At 42.9% G+C, this 19,130-nt stretch overlaps 1 protein-coding gene across 1 annotated transcript in view; it reads right to left on the reverse strand.

Moving 5' to 3' along the window:
* The window catches only part of Arhgap28 (Rho GTPase activating protein 28), a 171,444-nt gene extending 153,952 nt beyond the window's left edge, over positions 1 to 17,492 (reverse strand). Inside the window, exon 1 of the mRNA XM_076549824.1 lies at positions 17,237 to 17,492. Coding sequence (XP_076405939.1) covers positions 17,237 to 17,358 — 122 coding nt within the window. The 5' untranslated portion in view covers positions 17,359 to 17,492. The remainder of the gene's footprint in view (positions 1 to 17,236) is intronic.
* Positions 17,493 to 19,130: the final 1,638 nt, after the last annotated feature.

The following is a 19,130-nucleotide window of genomic DNA, read 5'->3' on the forward strand; positions in this document are numbered from 1 at the left end:
ATCCGACGCTACCTGAGCCGAATTTCTAATCTTAGTAAGTAACTCCCAGACAGAAGACAGGTCACTTTTCCTAATATTCACTGCACAGTCACCAAATTATCCAAACTTCTTCGCTGAAGTCCACACTTCATTCCCAGCTGCCGATCCTGCCTGTCATCCGCACCTAAATGACTACATTACCCAGATACATAATTTGTTCACTCCATGATCTACCTTGAAATCATATTTTATGTCCAGAGGAATAAATACGCTGAGAGGTCACTGGGATGCAAGAAGAGAAACAGCGAGGAGATTACAATTTTAATTTCGGGGATTTTAACCCAATTGCTCTTAAGCCGGATTAAGAGAGCAGTGAGTGAAATGGGTTTGGGAGGGTGTGGGGGAGACAGAAAGGAAGGAGCACAGCCTAGGGGAGGAGTTGGTTAACTGAAGAGGGTTTCTTTTCTTAAGTTCACCCTTTAGTCCGCTGAGCAGCAAAGCATTCCCCTGAACTCTAAGTTAGAGAGCGCACTGGTGGTTAACAGCTAAAACCTGCATAGTAAGGGCTTTTTGAAACACTGGCATCCTGGGAGTATCCCTTTTGTTTAGGATTGGCCGGATCGAAATCTGCCACAGTGGGGCTTCTTCTAAGTAATGACTCGTGTTGTTTTAGTTGGCAGTGACTCACAGCCTCACAAAGCATGACGCAGCATCAGATACAGAGTCCGCGGCCAGCTTCTTCCCGTTACACGCTGCCAGCTGCTGGACCCGTGGGAGTCCTCCAGTGTGGGACTTTCTGCAGCTCAGCACAAGGGGGATTGGACTTGATAGAAAAGAGCTGCCAAGTAGATCTTGCCATTCCAGAGATGTACAAATGAAGAGGGAATGGAGTTTATGTTACAAATTCCAGAGCCAGGCATCTGTGCTTGGGTTTTCAAAACAGCCCGGCTGGAAACTTTCAGTCAGCTCTTTTCCCCATTAATTGCTCGCTCACTCTATGGAGGTCAGTAAGTGTTTTTCTTTCAGATGCCAATGAAAAGTCACCGCAAGGCTGTTTTCCGACTCTGGGTTATACTGGAGGAGATAACACGCAGGAGTAGTTGTCCAGCACTGGAGAGGAAACTAAGGAAAGGACACTGTCACTGATACCGCCTCTTTCTAAACCTTAGTGTTTCCCAGGAGGGAGCCCGTGTGTGTGTGTGTGTGTGTGTGTGTGTGTGTGTGTGTGTGTGTGTGTGTGTCCCTGCTGTGGTACCTGCTCTCGGCTTGACTGAGCACTCTAGACCATGTATGCCATGGGCCTGAATAACCGCTATGGTGACAGGACCAGCTGACTGCTGCTGACACTCAGTGTCTGCCGACACTCAGAGCCTGGCTCAACAGGGCTGCCACTCCCCAGAAGCCTTGGTAAAGACATGGTCTCCCTGCTTTGCTTCTCTGTTAAGCTGTAGAGATGCTTTCTTGAACGCCCCAGTCAGTCACTCCTGACTGGTCGAAGGAAGCTTAGTTCCTGTCATCAAGACACTCGAAACTCCCAGGCTGCCTACGTACAGGGAATGCCACCTCCGGGGGCCTGGCACTTAGCTGGAAAGCCCACCCCATTGCTAACACGTCACTAACACACCTGTCAATCACAGGAGGGTTGTCATCATTAGAACTAAAGTCTATCAAAGTTGCTGCCTTGGAAAATAAACACGGCAACCAGAGCCCAGAGGTGGAGCTGACTCCCGCCTCTCCAGAAGATTCAAAGCTAGACGAAGACCTCCAGGATTAGTTTCCTAAACGGAAGAGTTCGAAGCCCACCTTAGGCCAGCAGCCTCAACAGTCTAAGAATCCCCGATGGATAATGGTTGTACTTAAGCTTACAGTGCCGGGAAGGCTCGGGAAAATGGTGTCACAGCACCCTTTCCTACTGTTGTTAAACCAGGTATTCCTAGGGTGCTTGGGCTAGCCTCGAACTCTTGGGCTCAGGTGATCTTTCCACGTCAGCTCCCTGGGCATCTGGAACTAAAGGCATTCTCTTGCAGTTAAACTGAATGACCATAAGCCTCTCAGACATGACACAGCTCCCCGAAGTCAACGCTTAGGACTCAATTTTCTAACTATATGGGGTCGATTAGCTGAATGTGTAAGAAGTCATCAACAGTAAAACTTTCTGGATACGCTATAACCAATAATCCATTAAGAATCAAACACACAGTCAAATCATAGCTGTTTCTGGCCACAGGGTCTCCTACTGTGTCACAGGATGTCGATGCAGCCTCTCTTTTAAATGCTCGTGTTGGCAAGCCATGCAGTGCCAATACACTGACTAAAACACCTTGGCTCAGATCAGAAACTAAGGATAGGAATTGCAGGGTTTTTACTGGGCACATAAACTTCTCTGCTCACACAGAAACATAATGACTTAAGTAGGGAAAACTTATAATATTTTCCTATTACCATTCCCTGCATGTATCAAATCCTTGGCCTGTATTATTTTACAATGTTTGATTTTAAAAATTGCTGTTTGAGTCAGGCAGTGGTGGTGCACACCTTTAATCCCTGCACTTGGGAGGCAGAGCCAGGCAGATCTCTGTGAGTTCGAGGCCAGCCTGGGCTACAGAGTGAGTTCCAGAAAAGGTGCAAAGCTACACAGAGAAACCCTATCTCAAAAAACCATAAAAAAAAAATTTGCTGTTTGAATCCCAAATCATAAAAAAAAACTGCTGGGGATATCACTATTCTTGATCTCAAATTGTACTGTAGAGCTATAGTAAGAAAAACATGGTATTGGCATAAAAATAGACATGTTGATCAATGGAATCGAATTAAGGACCCAGACATAAAGCCACACACCTCTGGACACCTGATATTTTATAAAGAAGCCAGAAATACACACTGGAAAAAAGACAGTGTCTTCAACAAATGGTGCTGGTCAAGCTGGATGTCTGCATGGAGAAGAATGCAAATAGATCCACACTTATCACCCTGTATAAAACTCTACTCCAAATGGACCAAAGACCTCAACATAAAACCAGAGACACTGAACCTCATAGAAGAGAAAGTGGGGAACAGTCCTGAACTCATTGGCACAGGAGACTTTCTGAACAGAACACTGATAGTGCAGGCATTAAGAACAACAATAATAAATTGGACCTCATGAAATTGAAATGCTTCTATATGGCAAAGGACACCGTTATTCAGACAAAGTAACAGGCTATAGAATGGGAAAAGATTTTTACTAATTACACATCCAATAGGAGACTCGTATCTAAAATATATAAAGAACTCAAAAAACTAGACATAAGAAAACAAACAACCTAATTAAATAATGAGATACATAAATAAACAGAAAATTTTCAAAAGATGAAACACAAATGGCTGAGAAACACTTAAAGAAATGCTCAACATTTTAGTCATTAGAGAAATGCAAATCTAAATGATTTTGAGATTTCCGCTTACACTAGTCAGAATGGCCAAGATCAGTAGAACAAATGACCGCTCACACTGGCAAGGATATGGAGAAAGTGGAACACTCCTCCACTGCTGGGGGGAGAGCAAACTTGTACAGCCATGGAAACCAGTGTGCTGGTCCCTCCAGAACCCAAACACAGACACATCAAGGCCCAGTAAGATCACTCTTCAGCATAACCCCAAAGTACTTTATATCCCACTACAGAGACACCTGCTCGTCTATGTTCATTTCTGCTCTGTTCACAGTAGCCAGAAATGAGAAACAGCCTAGATGTCCATCAGCTGAGGAATGGATCAGGAAAATATGGTATATTTATACAATAGACTATTATTCAGCTGTTACAAAAAAAAAAAAAAAATAGGGGTTGGGGATTTAGCTCAGTGGTAGAGTGCTTGCCTCGTAAGCGCAAGGCCCTGGGTTCAGTCCTCAGCTCCGGAAGAAAAAAAAAATAGTGGAACTTGCATGTAAATGGATGGAATTAGGAAAAAAATTATCCCAAGTGAGGTAACCCAGCCGCAAAAAGACAAATACAGTATGTATTCATTTATAAGTGGATGTTAGCTGTTAAGTAACCCAGAAGCAGGCTACAATCTGTATAACCACAGGAGTTAGGTAGAAAGTAAAGTATTCCAAGGGAGGGAAGTATCTTCCTAGGAAGAGGAAACAGAATAGATAGTTATGGATCAACAGAGGAAGACTGGAATGGAAGGGTCAAATGGGGAGGAGCAGCTAAAACTAAGGACCATTTGAGGTCATATGGAAACCTACTACAGTAAAGCTTCTTTTAAAAAATATATATATAATATATGACATAATGTATAATACACATACCATATTATATTTATATCATATAATATTATATATACATATAATACATAATTAACCATACACATATAATTATATAATCAATATAATTGATAAATAACATTATATACATAATATAATATAAACATATATTTATATTTTATATTATATAATGTATATAATACAAATTATGTATACTAATATAAATATTTACATATTATATATTTTATATATTATATAATATATATGTATGTGTCTTTTAAAGAAGCTTTAACTGTAGTAGGTTTCCATATTGTTGTTATCTGGTGATTCCATTTAAATTATTCTCTAATAAATATTTTCTAAATAAATATTATTTTCCAAAAATCTAAATGGAGTCAACAAATAACAGGGGAAACACAACATCACATAGGTAATTTTTTTTGCCACCAAGTGAAACATCCAGTGCCAGGAATGAGTTACATCTAATTGAGTCATTAGCCAAGGGGCCCCATGGAATCCTCCAAACAACTCAGGTTATTGCCAAGGCTATTGGCTGCTCCCCACAAACTCACGGTAACCCCCTATTGCTGAAGACAACATCTAAATATATTACTGAATATGGAAAAGTCGAGCTGGGACCTAACTAGTACCGTCACCCCTAGTGACTAGTGTTCATGGTACTAGAAGATACTTTGTATGCTTCCAGAGGAGAAAGCTGAACCCCAAGCCAGCTACAAGCCCTTCAATCCACAATGGTGACCTGCCTGCATGATGCGCTGGTGGTGCAGTAGTGGCACTTAAGTTGTGGGAGTAACCAACCACTCTCGGATTGGATTGAAGGCTCACTCCATGAGATGGAACCCCTGCCTGACCCTGCTCAGGTGGCCAAGAGTCTGAGACTAGATAGGCATGGACCTGGGGAGGGGGGTGGGGGGTAGTGGTGGGGAAGGAGGGGAACAAGTATTATTATTCTGCTAAATGAGCAGAGCAATAAAAGGACTCCTAACGACATCCTGCTGTACCCATAGATTAGTGCCTCATTCAGCCACCATCAAAGAAGCTTTCCCCTTGAGAAGACAGGAACCAATAGAGACCTAAACCCAGACAATGTGCAGAAAGTGAGAGACCTTGGAAAACTCAGTCCTAAATGGGATGTCTCCAGCAAGTCTGTCCCTTCAGGGCTCAGAGAACTATGCAGAGGCCAAGGGGGATGGACGACACCAAGGAGACAAGGCCTTTTAGACACAGCAGGATTGGCACTCATAGGAACTCACAGAGACTGTGGCAGCATGCGCAGGGCTTATACAGACCCAAACCAGATGAGGTCCTAGCTCTGAGACAGGGATGTAGACACAAGCTCCCACCCCTCAACCCAGAGGCTGTCTCCAAGCAACAGCTACTCTAAAAGGAAAGTCTCACTGGTCATGCAAACCACACTTCACGGCAGGCCCATGCCCAGCAGGACATGGCCAACATAAAATTAACTCAAGGGCATCTCTGCAAATTTCTTTGTCTAAATGTCTTTGTGCATTTATGGCCTTACTGGTCTTTTGCTTGCATATTATGGTTTCCAATTTTGAGTTTTTAATGGGTCTTGTTTATGAGTGTGTCTATCTGAGTGTGTATGTGCTTCTCATGGTCTTTTTAGCTTGTTTCTCTTTTCTTCGTTCTGTTTGCTAGTTTGCTCATTTTGTTTTATCCTGTTTGTTGTTTGTTTTTGTTTGGTTGGTTTTTTGCTGTTTGTTTTCTTAAGAGAGCTAGAAGGAAGGCACGGAGTTACAGTGAGGAGGAAGTGGGGATGGCCTGGGAGGGGATAAGGGAGGGAAAATCATGATCAGAATATATTATATAAAATAACTATTCTCAGTTTTTAAAAAATTAAAAATTAATAAAATTGCTGTCTGAATTAGTCATTGAAAAATTAGTAAATGATTTTCAAGTTAAGCAAAATTTCTAGCAATTTGTGAAATAGCACTAAGCATAGTTATGCCACTTTATACTACATATTTATAAAAGACGTGTTCTCAGAATTAACAATTATAAAATCAGAATTTCATTTGACCCTGAAATACAATGTTCAACATTCTATAGTATCAATCATTCAGCCAAAACTTGGTTATTTATGTAAAAATATATAAGCACATCTACCTCATTAGCATTCAAATTTGCTTTTGATTTTAACAAATGGTAATATTTATATGCCAAAAATTGTTTTATAATAATTTTTATGATTCATTATCAGTTAACATTTGATTGGTATGCCTATTTTATCTATCAATACACTCAGTTGCCTAAAAATTTATGATGAGGAAAAGAGGTGGTGAAAGGAAAAATGTTAAGAGGCTGTGGTGAGATTTTGTTTGTGATCTAACAAATTAACAAATAAAGCTTGCCTAAAGATCAGAGTGTGGAGCTAAGCCACTAGTTAGCCATAGAGGCCAGGTAGTGGTGGCTCACACCTTTGATCCCAGCACTAGGGAGGTGGAGACAGGAAGGGATATGGCTGGGCAGAGAGAGGAATATAAGGCAGAGGAGACAGGAACTCAGGGCTCTCTCAGACTGAGGACTCGGTGGAGGTAAGATGTCTCTAGTGGCTGCTGCTCTGCTTCTCTGATCTTTCAGCTTTCTCCCTGATATCTGACTCTGGGTTTTTATTATTAAGACCAATTAGGATTTGTGCTATAAGAAGCCTTGGTAGAGGGTCTGCTGGGGGGTCTGGTAGGATCTGATGAATCTGGTGGATCTGGGCAGTTTGCTCAGTAGGTCAAGGGCTTGCCATACAGGCATGAAGACCAGAGTTCAGATCTCCATGGAAAATTGGTGTGTGTGTGTGGGGGGGGGTTGACGACTGTGTGTTTCGTGTGAGTGTATGAGTGTGTATGTGACTGTTTTGTGTGACTCTGTGTGTGTTAACCCATCTATAATCTCAGTGCTCAGGAGAAAAAGGCACATGATCCCTGAGCAAGCTAGCTAGTCAAATCATCAAGCTTAGGACTGAAGTGACCGAGCCTCAACATATAAGGTGCAGAGTCACCAAGGAAGGAACCTGACACTCATTTGTGGCACCTGCATCATATACATTGTCCACACTCATCCGAACATGCCCACACACGGGCATGTACAGGAATGCACATGAGGGCACACACACATACACAGAAGCTCAAACAGAATAAAATACATGCAAAATGAAAGACTGAACCAAAGCTGGACATTTATAACATCTTCCATTTAAAGGCTGCTCTCAATCAATCAGTCATCAAACTGACACACACAAAAAAATGACATATGAATAATATACTAATCAGTGTCACAGGACTGCAGCGACACATTGAAGGAATACATTTTGGAAGGTGACGAGGCGGAGCCTTGGCTCCCGTTGCCTTGCGCTCTCTCTCTCTCTCTCTCTCTCTCTCTCTCTCTCTCTCTCTCTCTCTCTCTCTCTCTCTCTCTCTCTCTCTCTCTGTGTGTGTGTGTGTGGTCTTCCGGGACTCCCCGTGCCTGAGTGGCTGTGTCACAGGACTTGCATGTCAAGCTCTTAGCTCAGTGTTTGCCCCACCGTGAGCGCCCAGGAAAGCGAAGACGCTGATGTGTGACTAATGGCTGAATGCTCGCTAGAGCGGCAAGTGATAGTTGTGGTGAGGAAGAACCGCTCTGATTACTATCATCAAGGAAACTTCCAGAAAACAAGTTTAGCTTTATTTCTTTAACTACAATGCGCACTCTCCTTCGCATCTATTGCTACTTAAACATAGCTTTAATCCCAACCACTAACATATGAACTTGGCCTACTATGCAGAATTGGAACTTTTAGAGTATAGCAGTGAAGGTGAGATAAATGTAGGGAGGACATGTCACTGTCACATTGTCCTTTGTTCGTTTAGAAAGGGTCTCACTGTGTGGCCCTGACTGGCCTGGACTGGCTTTGTAGACCAGGTTGGTCTTGAACTCACAGAGATTGCACAGACTCTGCCTCCAGGGTGTTGGGATTAAAAGCATGCACCACCATGCGGGCATATTATCATTTTTTAATTTGCTATTTTTCTAGCCTCTGTCAGATTTCTCACATGGTGAAGGAAGCCTGAAATTTTAGCAATCATGAGGACAAGGTGGGAGGATTGTGATTTTTGAGGCCAGCCTTGAAGAGGAGGAAGAGGAGGAGGAGGGGGAAGAGGAGGAAGAGTAGGAAGAGGAGGAGGAGAAGCAAAACAATGAAGAAACCATGTAACTGCATCAGCGGCTTTTGTGGGAACACAGATACATTAGTGTTTGTTTGAAGGCAAAGGCGCCGATCAGTGTTTTCTGTGTCGATTCTCATAGATAAGCAACAAAGACCCAACTTCAAATGAACTCTTGTCCCTACACATTACAGATGTCAAAAAAAAAAAAAAAAAAAAAATCCCGTGACTCCCCACAAAGTTCATGGCAAAGAGAAAGATTTGTCTTTCTACCGAAAAGATAATCGGCACCACAACCCAGAAGAACTAAAACAGCTTAGCTAAGTCTCACTTGCTTGACAGCTTAAGAATTCCTTCATGCTTCTTTATCTCCGGCCTGCAGCTCCTCCTTCCTGTCTTCCAGCTGTTTGTATGCAGTCACTGTCCAGTCACTGGAGGGATCGGCAGAGAGCAGCGTCCGGACGTAGTTGTTCAGAGTAACATGAGACCCCAGCTGTTCCTCTAAAGGAGGCTTAGCCTACGCTCCCCCACCCTTGGAATAGCCTGGCACGCGACACCTGTTAGACAATTTATCTGTCACAGTCATTTACTGAAGTGTCACAGGACACACGGGGTACCCAAAGGATGCTTGAGAGCGCCCCCCCCTCCCGTTTATTTTTTTAATCAGCATACAAAGCAATGGGTTTCTTTGTGGCATTCTGGGGGATACTCCGTTTTCGCTGATCCTCCAGCTCTCCTTGACCATGTTTCTCCATTTCTTCCTACTCCGGTTCATACCACATGCATTCTACCACCCTGCCCACCCCCCCCCCCCCCCCGCCCAAAGTTACTTTATGGGCCCACCTCTAGCTTCCTAACCTCTGCCCACACTTCCACACAAATACACACACATGGATCTGTAGATGAGAGAAAACATGTGCTGTTTGCCTTTCTGAGCCTAGGTTACCTCACTGTATGTAAGACTGTCTAGCGTCAACCATTTTTTCCTGAAAACTATGTAAGTTCACTTTTCTTTACAACGGGACAAAAGTCTGTTGTGGCTACGTTCCACAGCGTGTTCATCAGTATGCGTTCATCAGTTGATGGACAGATAGGCGGGGTCCACGTCCTTGCTATTGGGATAAGAACAGTGATAAGTTCAGACATGGATGTGTCTCTGTGGCAGGATACTGAGTCCTTTCCGTTCATGCCCAGGAGCAACACAGATACATCATAGGATAGTTCTATTTTGCCTTTGGAGGAGCCTCCTCATCCACTTCCAGGTGGCTGAGCTACTTACACCCCCTCCAACAGGGGATGCTCCTCTGCACAGCTGTCAGCATTGGCGTTCTTGACCACAGCCATTTGAATGGGCGTCAGATGGAATCTCAAAGTGGTTTTAATTTGCACTTCCATGATAGCTAAGGCTCTTAAGCACTCCTTAAAATAGCTATTGGCCTTTGGTGTTTCTTTTACTGGGGACCTATTAGCTCATTGGCCCATGTTTGCTGTTCTTTATGTAGTCTAGATATTAACGCCTGCCTGGACTATAGCTGGCAAAGGTCTGCTCCCATTTTGAGGGCTGTTGGTTCACGCTGCTGATAGTTCCTTCTCACATGCGGAAGCTTTTAAATGGCATGCAATACACTTCTCAATTTTTATGGCCATTTTCTGTGCTGCTGGTGGGTCTATACCCTAAAGTGTTTCCTCTCTGTTTTCCTGTAACAAGTTCAGCGGTCCTAGTTTACATTAAGAATTTTAATCCTGTCTGAATAGATTTTTGTGCAGGGTGAGTGAGAGATGTGGATCTAATTTTACTCTTCAGCATGTGGGAAAATTAACAACAATAAATAATACGTTAAGCCTGGTGTGGTGGTCCATGCCTGTAATCCTAGCACTTGGCAAAGATCACAAGTTCCAAACCAGTCTGAGTTCCAGGCCAGCCAAAGCTGCAGAACAAGATACTGTCTTAAAGAACAATAATTATTAACATGATCATTATTGAAATTATAGAAGAAATAAAACAATATACCAATATGGGTCACTTACTCTTTAGTAAGTTATACATCTTAATAGGTGCTCACTAAATTGTTGCATCTTAAATCATACAGCATTTACTCACTTAATTGTTTTTACATTTTATTTTATTTAGTGTATATGCACACGCATGCGTGTGTGTGTGTGTGTGTGTGTGTGTGTGTGTGTGTGTATGTGCACATGTATACATTCATGTCCCACTGCATGCATATAGAGGTCAGAGGTCAACTTTGAGGAGCCTTTTCTCTCCTTCTACCATGAGGCTCCTGGGGATTGAACTCAGGTCATCAGGCTTGGCAGCAAGGACCTTTACCCTCTGGGCTACCTCTTTGGTCCTCAAGATTATATATATATATATGAACAATCAAGAAAAGTTTCATTTCCACACTGATTAGAGAAGTGGTTGACTTTGTATTTCCATATAAAGAGATTTAAAAACAGTACAAAGGCAGCTACTTAAAGTCCCCAAATTTTCTTCGAAGAAATACTCTCTTCACATCTTTTGCTTTGGTACAGAACATTTTCCTTTTTTCTCAGCTGGAGCTGAAATCTAGAGACCATTCAGTTGAGGAATAAGAATATGGCAATTACTCCAAAAGTAACATCGTTTGGTTTGATGGTGGAGTGTAAAAAAATTTGATTATATGCAAATTGGGATGTTTACGTGGGTTAAAATACATAAGCAGGGTACCCTCCTCGGACCTGTTGAAGTCCAGGCTCACTCCTTTCCTGGACAGGGTCCTGCAACTTTCCACCCCCTAGGAGCCTGTAGGGCAGGGCCATGGGAATGCCCTATGGTGGCCTAATTGGGATTTTATCCAAAATGTGAATAAAATAAGTGAGTTTTAAAAGATATACATATGCAGACACTCAGTTAATACCCTAGGAGAGCTCAGATGTCAAGACACTTCTAAGAAATAAAGGAGAAGATCTAATCGCAGAACATTTAATCTAGCAACTTTCTGACTTTTTTCTTTCTCTTAAAGATTCAATAAAATTCCTCTTCCAAAAAAAAAAATAAAGGAACTTTAAAAATCAGAAAATTTACCTTCATGGTTTCCATGAAGTCAAGCCAGGCAAAACTAAATCATGTTATCACATGGCCACTGATGTCTCCTTACACTGGGTTCACTTTGTAGACATGATAGACATAAAAATAATAAAGTTAGAAAGGGTGATGAATATATAATTTCATGGTACATAAATTAAGTCAAACTGAGATGAAATGAGAGAAAAATCACCATCAGAACACCACAGTAATAAACTTTGCTGCCATGATCCATAGACAGAGGCTAAAATCAGTATAGGATAGTTGGGGATGAAAAGATATTTGCATAAAGTATTTCCAGAAGGACAATAATTAATGGCAAAGGGGGAAATGGTGACTCTGTGGTATAGAAAGCTAGCAACGAGCTGGGCAGTGGTGGCGCACGCCTTTAATCCCAGAACTCGGGAGGCAGAGCCAGGAGGACCTCTGTGAGTTCGAGGCCAGCCTGGTCTACAGAGTGAGATCCAGGACAGGCACCAAAGCTACACAGAGAAACCCTGTCTCGAAAAAATAAATAAATAAATAAATAAATAAATAAATAAATAAATAAATAAATAAATAAATAAATAAATAAAGCTAGCAAAGCCATCTTATCCAGGTGACCAACGTTAACATCACTACAACAACCTAGTGTCTTGGACCTGACAAGATGGCCCATCCTCACTTCCACAGAATTTTCTCATACTCTCACTGACTTCATAAGAACACACTGGACTAATTAATTTAAGTGACTTCCTATAAAATCACCAACAAATTCTCAACAAGTGCCAGAGTCATAAAAGACAGATTAATCACAACTGAGAAGAGCCGGGGGGCGGGGGGCAGGGGGGATGCTTAGTTTCACCATGGGATCTTGGGTTCAACTACATAACTGGAAAATTAACTATAGCAAGAAAATCAGTGAAATAAAAATATAGCCTATAGTTTTGTAGTTTAGTTAACTGTGGTATGCCATGGTTAATTTATTTAGTTTTGACCACTGTGATGCTGGTTTTGCAACACATTAACATTTAAAGAATCTAGGTGAAGGTTATTGTTGCAAATTTTCTGTAAATGCAACTGTACAGCCTGAAAATTAAAAGTTAAGAGGACAAAGGTGCTTCTAGGCCACTCTCAACTTCCTGTGTGTTTGTGCTTACGTTAATGGTCAGGGAGAACTGAGCAGGTTAAAAGTGGATAGATCAACTGGCCAAATGTTTAGCCAAATGATAGGATCAAAAGAAATACACCAGATGTTTGGCAACCGTTCCACATATGGAGGCACCTCCACTCAGCAGGGAGTTCATAAAGGAAACCAGAGTCTTCAGCTCTGCTTTCAAAAACCACACCATAAAAATGGCCTATAAATACCCATCCTCATCCAAGAATTCCATTTTCATTACTATTTCTGAACCTCCGAGAACAAGAAGCCCACCATCCCCTGGAATTTGGTGTCCTTTGTACATGCACAAGCTCACATGGACCTACACAAATGTTTAATTTTAGCAAATGTTGACCTGTTGAAATGCCTATCTTTTAAACTAATTTCAACCCAGAAAAGTATCCCCCAAAAGATCAACACTAAAAGTTGCTGTTTAGTTTTGCTCAAAACATTTACTTCCTAATCATCATCAAATCTGTTTTAACAAAGTGTTCTCATTATAAATAAAAATGCCTGTGATATTAAGATCCAAGGAGACTTCACAAAGTGGGGACAGGGCTGCAGAGACGCCACGGGTAACCCTGGATGGTGGCTCTGTTTGTTTTTTAGAAAGAGTTATTTTATTTATTTCTCTATTTTCTTTGTCATTTCACAGGAAGTTTATTGTACAACTAGAAATAATGATGGTCATTTTATATCAGGCCCTCCCCGCAAATGTCTGCATCATTATTTCATATAACCAAAGAAATGCCAAAAAAAAAGGGGGGGCAATTAGCACTATCTTTGGCTAATTCTCACTTTATAAGTGGAAGTATTTTGGGTGTTTGTCAACATTCCCCTGCTTCTAAGTATAAGTTTGACCTTTCTAAAAAGCATGATGCTGAAGATAATTACAACAATTTATTTTCATAGATCAGAACATTTGCAGAATCTCATCTATTAGCCCCAATAAAACAAACTGAGATTCAATGCTACAGGCATGTAAACATGACTCCTGAGAAGTCAGAGCAAAGAAAGACTGTATAATCTTTTAAGTCAATTCCTAAGAAAATCTTAAAAGACAAAAGTTGCATGAGAAAATTATCGTTAAGAATTAACAACCAGCCGGGTGGTGATGGCGCACGCCTTTAATCCCAGCATTCTGGAGGCAGAGCCAGGCAGATCTCTGTGAGTTCGAGGCCAACCTAGGCTACAGAGTGAGTTCCAGGAAAGGTGCAAAGCTATGCAGAGAAACCCTGTCTTGAAAAACCAAAAAAAAAAAAAAAAAAAATTAATTAAAAAAAAAAGAATTAACAACGAAGACTACCCACACTCTGCTCTACTATAAAGTGGAGAAATATAATGACAGAGATCAGAGAAAACAAAAGAGAATTCTAGAAGAAACCCAGAAGGGCTCAGAAGGAAATACAGTGGTATTTTAAATGCCCCAACTCCACAGGCAAATTCCAAGAAGCAGGAGCATGTCTTATTTACCAGTATACTGTTTACTCTCCATGTCCTGACCTTCTTAGAAAGAAAGACAAAGGATGATTCTTATATTAAATATCATAATATTGCTTATCTATATTAAATGATTTTTTTATTGAAACCTGGGGAAGACATATTGCCAACCAACCCCAGTGGATAGTCTTTTAGGTACCCAGTGCATTGATTTCTGAGATTCGAGATGGTTCCATTCAGAACATTCCATGTTTAGTTGCAATCCATCAATCAAACAAGGCAAGAACAAGACATTCCCTGAATTCTTCCAAATTCTGAGATGGGAGCTGTAAACTTCAGATATTTAAATGGATCTCATATATTTGGATGGTAGTTGATGTTCTAGACAAGCTTGTTTTAACTTGTTTAGTTGCCCACTAATCAGGAGCCACTAACAGGGAACCACCTACCAAGAATGTCTACTGTCCATCAAGGACATCATCAACATTTATGACATCTCTTTGAAGTTGTTCAATGCCGTAAATTGTTCAACTAGTCTACTCAAAAGAGGGTAGTCATCAATGTGGGTCACAGCCAAGGTCTGGCAATCTTACCCCAAGACTGACAGGCACATTTTCCTGGTCATTTACTCTAACAAAACTAAATAAGAAAATAGCAGGCCCCAAAGAAATTTAGGTGATGACTTCAATGAGATTGCAGCAGAAAGTGTGGCAAACAAGGCCTCCAAGACCAGCACAAGGAGAAACCATTACTATTCCTCAGCCTCAGACAGTTTTGACAGGCAGCAGAGTGGACCCCAGTTCCTATGCCCTGCCTTCTTAACCAGAAGTTGGAAATCCGGTTACATGAAACTTCCTATATCAGGAATTATATCACTTCTTTCCTTCCAAAAATTCTATTGTTTCATCCTTTCGCTAAAAATTCCACTGGTCTGCCCACATTCTTGTGGCAGGAAGAACATCCCATTTATTTTTGTGTTTCCAATGCTTGACATGTTACTAACACATAGTTTGTGCCAACAGGCTGAGTTTGGCTCTTTAAAATCCTGCCATTTTTATCTTGGCCCTGTTATAGTCTTAGTCGGAATCCATTAACATCCTCAAGAAATATTTATTTGGCTACTACAATATACCAGATACTTCTTTGTTATTTGAATACAATGATGGGGAAAATAAACAAAACATAGAGATAGAGAATATATTATATTACATAGACCCCAAATTCAAAACCAGACAAACTAGGTGTAGTAGAAGCCTGAGGAGGAAGGAGGAAAGATTAGCTTTGATTTCCACCTATGCTAGCAAGAGCTAAAAAAATGATCCTTGGGAAGCCAGAGCCCATGGTCACATACCCAGACGGCTCACTACTCTACAAGTAGGCTCCAAATACATAAGCGATTTTAGGAAACTGTGTTCCTGAGAGAGTGCTTTCTTCCAAAGTAGAACAATACCATCTTGCTTCTTGGCTTGAAAGGAAGTATTGATCATTAGCTAGTAAGTCAAAGGTTAATGACTGGGTCTGATCATTTCTGTTATCGGACACATGATTAATGATGTAGTATCCTCCAGCTCCCAGTAAACACAGGAACCTCTATTTCCAATGCTTTTACTGAGAACCAGGGAGTTAAGCTATTCTCCCAGGATTCTGCTGTTCGAAGGCTGGAAGGATGTGGGGGGTGCACACCTCCATTGCCTGCCTCAGAGAAGTGAAAAACAGAGAGTCCTATAGAGTGCCAGGCAACCACCAAAATTACAGATTTGGACCTGATTGGTTTATAGTAAAAGATGGACTGGCCCCCTCTCAGGCATTATCATTCCGCCAGACCACATGCTGGGCTAATAAGACATCTCCCTCCAATTCCCTTTCAGCGATCTGGTGCCCACAGACAGCTGCTAAGGCTTATAACAAGTCAGTGACACCCAAGCCATTTAAGAATGTACAAAATTGGCCCTTGCTTTGCATCAAATCACGTCTACTTAGCCACTCCTCCAGTAAGCCATAATGATCAAAGACGGTGTTTTGTTTTTAAAGAATTGCACACTAACACAAAGGAGAGTTTGTATCTGCAAGCAGCCTTTAAATGATGTGCATGACTCCCTACTGCCGGGGCAAACTGGTCCATTTCTCACTGTCTATATAAAAATGAGATTTGACTCAACATGCTCTCTTTGGAAGAAACAATCATTTCTTTGTTCGCTAAGCCCAGTGTCGTCCCTAAACCAGTGTGGTTGGTTCATCTCGTGGACACCTTCCAAAGCATGTTCTGTGACATAATCGCAAATCAATTAAACTGGGAATCAGAAGTAATTATAATCCCATAAAGGTAAAGGTGTGAGGAGAAACAAGTGACTGAAAAACAACAGTGATATAAAAATGCCACAAGGAGAGGAAACCAAAGTGTAGGCTTCAAAATAAATAAAGCATCCATTGATGTCTTCAGAGCGGATGGCAACACTTAAGCAAATGAACTTCCCCTAAATATGCCAGAGAGCAGACAGACCATCTCACATTCGGAATATTTTTGTCCACCCGTGTTCGGTGTAGTTAGAGGGGCTCTAACTGACCTTGATCCACCGTGGAACAGATGGACACTGTCAGAGCAATGTAATACAGACCCCTGGTTTACTAAATGCACGTGGTGAGGGGGTTATACACTTCTCCCACCCAAAGAAATACACAGGAACTGAATTTGTTGCATAAAATCGACACGGGCAGTCATGGAATAATGATACCACTCTATTTACACAATTAAGAGAGTATTTACACTAGGAGTCAATTTGTTACGTCAGAGGAAGTTTCCTTTTGAGAGAAACTCCAGCTCCAAATAGTTAATCTGAGTGTTTGACAGAACTTTTTTTTTTCTTTTCCTCTGGCTTGTGTTTGGATTTTAATAATATTTTAAAATTGCTCCAGGACCTGGTGAGAGCCTTCCACAGCAAGGATGAGTGTGTCCAACTCATCATAAAGTTTTATCAGGTCCCCCCCCCCCCCGCCCCTCCGCTAGCCTCAGCCAGCCACACACAGACTTTTTTGTCGACGCTATTTCTCATTACCCATCAGGACCATATGAACTGCAGCAGGCTCAGTTCATCAACTCCACAAAAACTTGCCAAAGCGCTGCCGCCCCCTCCCCCCGGCCCCGCCCGCCCGCCCGCCAGCCGGACGCTTGCGCGGCCCTCGGTGCGGCTCGGTACCTGCTGAGCGGGTGGCTGGCGGCGGTCCGGGGCGCGCAGCGCGGCTCTGCGCCCTGGGGTTGCGAGCGCGCGTGCGAGTGGTAGGCGGTCAGCACCACGCCGCCCGAGTCCTCCACCTCCATCCTCAGCGGCGCATGTCCCCGCGCCGACCCAGAACAAAGAGCCGGACCAGCGTGGACCAGCTCCGGGAGCGGGTCAGCGGCCCAGAGCGTCCGGCGCCCCACGGCTCGACCGCTAGGGCCGCCCCGCCCGCCCGCGGACCACGCCCACACAGTACAAGGGACTGATTAGCATACACTGGGGGGCCACGCCCACAGAGTACAGTGAACAGATTAGCATACATTGAGGGCCACGCCCACACAGTACAAGGGACTGATTAGCATACACTGAAGGCCACACCCACAGAGTACCCTGAACGGATTAGCATACACTGAGGGCCACGCCCACGGATCCCTGCTTCTAGGAAACTGGAAACCTGCTTGCCTGGAGCTTGCGGCTCCCGCCAGCTGCTCTAGTAAAGTTTGTGTTTTTCTTCCTTTGTTTCTCTTTTCCTCTTCTCAGCCTCCTCCTCGCCCCCTTCCTACGGGAGGCTTATCCCACGGCTAGGAACATTTCCTGCCTGGCAGTCAGAAGTGAGACAGAAACCATGCCTTAGGCAAGAGGGGAGAGGCTAGGTCTGGAATAGGTGCTCTGAGAAAGGGAGGAAAATGTGACGCTCTCATTTAAGCATCCGAATCAAAAACTGAAGAATTGGATTGCACTGCTGTTTGGTAGTCAAGTTACAACAAACTTGATTTTCCTTCTGCTCAGGCAATCCCTCGGTCAGTGCGAGACAGCACTTCCTTCCTATACCCTCAAGACTGCAGCAGCCAGACCCTTACCTCATTCTTAACATCCCTTTCCTCCACCCAGGCCTGATCACACTGACAGATACTGTTTCCAGACTGTCTGAAAGCTAGTCCTGATTGCCATGGGCTCAGTGGATGGTATTTTCAGGGGGCTTCTTAAGGGGTAGAGTATAAATACACACACACACACACACACACACACACACACACACACACACACACACAGCATACCCAAAAGTGCAGTATAATCTTTCCGCTGATCATGTTTCTGTCTGGAACTCCGTTAAAAATTCTCTCCCCTGCCCCCTGTGAAACCTCTTAGTGACCATCAATCAAAGCCCTCTTCCCACCCCGCTGTTCCTTCCACCCCACCCCCCGCCACTTTCTAGAAATTGCTCTTGCTTTTGTTACAGGAATAATTTCATTCTGCCCTGTAATTACGCCAGTCTGCCCAGACCTTGCCCTGTGCACATCTTTGCTCCAGCATGCACTTGAGTAATTGCTAATGGGTCGTGGTCTCACCCGCCCCCCCCCCCCCCTCACAAAGCACAGATGGAACCAGGAAACTCTTCTCAGAATGAAACACCAAGGAGCTAGAAAGCTCTGAGGGGAAAGTCCAGGGCTAACTCAAGATCAAATTACTATTTTCCAGCAAGTTGGTGCTTTCTACTAAACAGCAGGCTTCTGGAAGGTCTGGTGTCATTCTTTGCTTTTATAGCCCAGAGTCCCTCCTGTTTTGCATATGGCAGGCAGTCCCAAAAGAAGGTGTGCTGGATAGTTTTATGTCAGTCAACTTGACACAAGTCATCTGAGAGGAGGGGCGTCTCAATTAAGAAAATGCCTTCGTTGGATGGGCTGTAGGCAAGCCTGTAGGGCATTTTCTTAATCAGTGATTGATGAGGAAGCCCAGCCCATGGTGGGTGGTTCCATACCCTGGGCTGCTGGTCCTGGGTTCTAAGGAAAGCAGGCTGAGCAGACCTTGTTTAGAAAGCCAGTGAGCAGCACCCCACCATAGCCTCTGCACCAGCTCCTGCCTCCAGGATCCT

The sequence above is a fragment of the Peromyscus maniculatus genome, chromosome 13, assembly GCF_049852395.1.
Source record: "Peromyscus maniculatus bairdii isolate BWxNUB_F1_BW_parent chromosome 13, HU_Pman_BW_mat_3.1, whole genome shotgun sequence".
NCBI classification, from domain to species: Eukaryota; Metazoa; Chordata; class Mammalia; order Rodentia; family Cricetidae; genus Peromyscus; species Peromyscus maniculatus.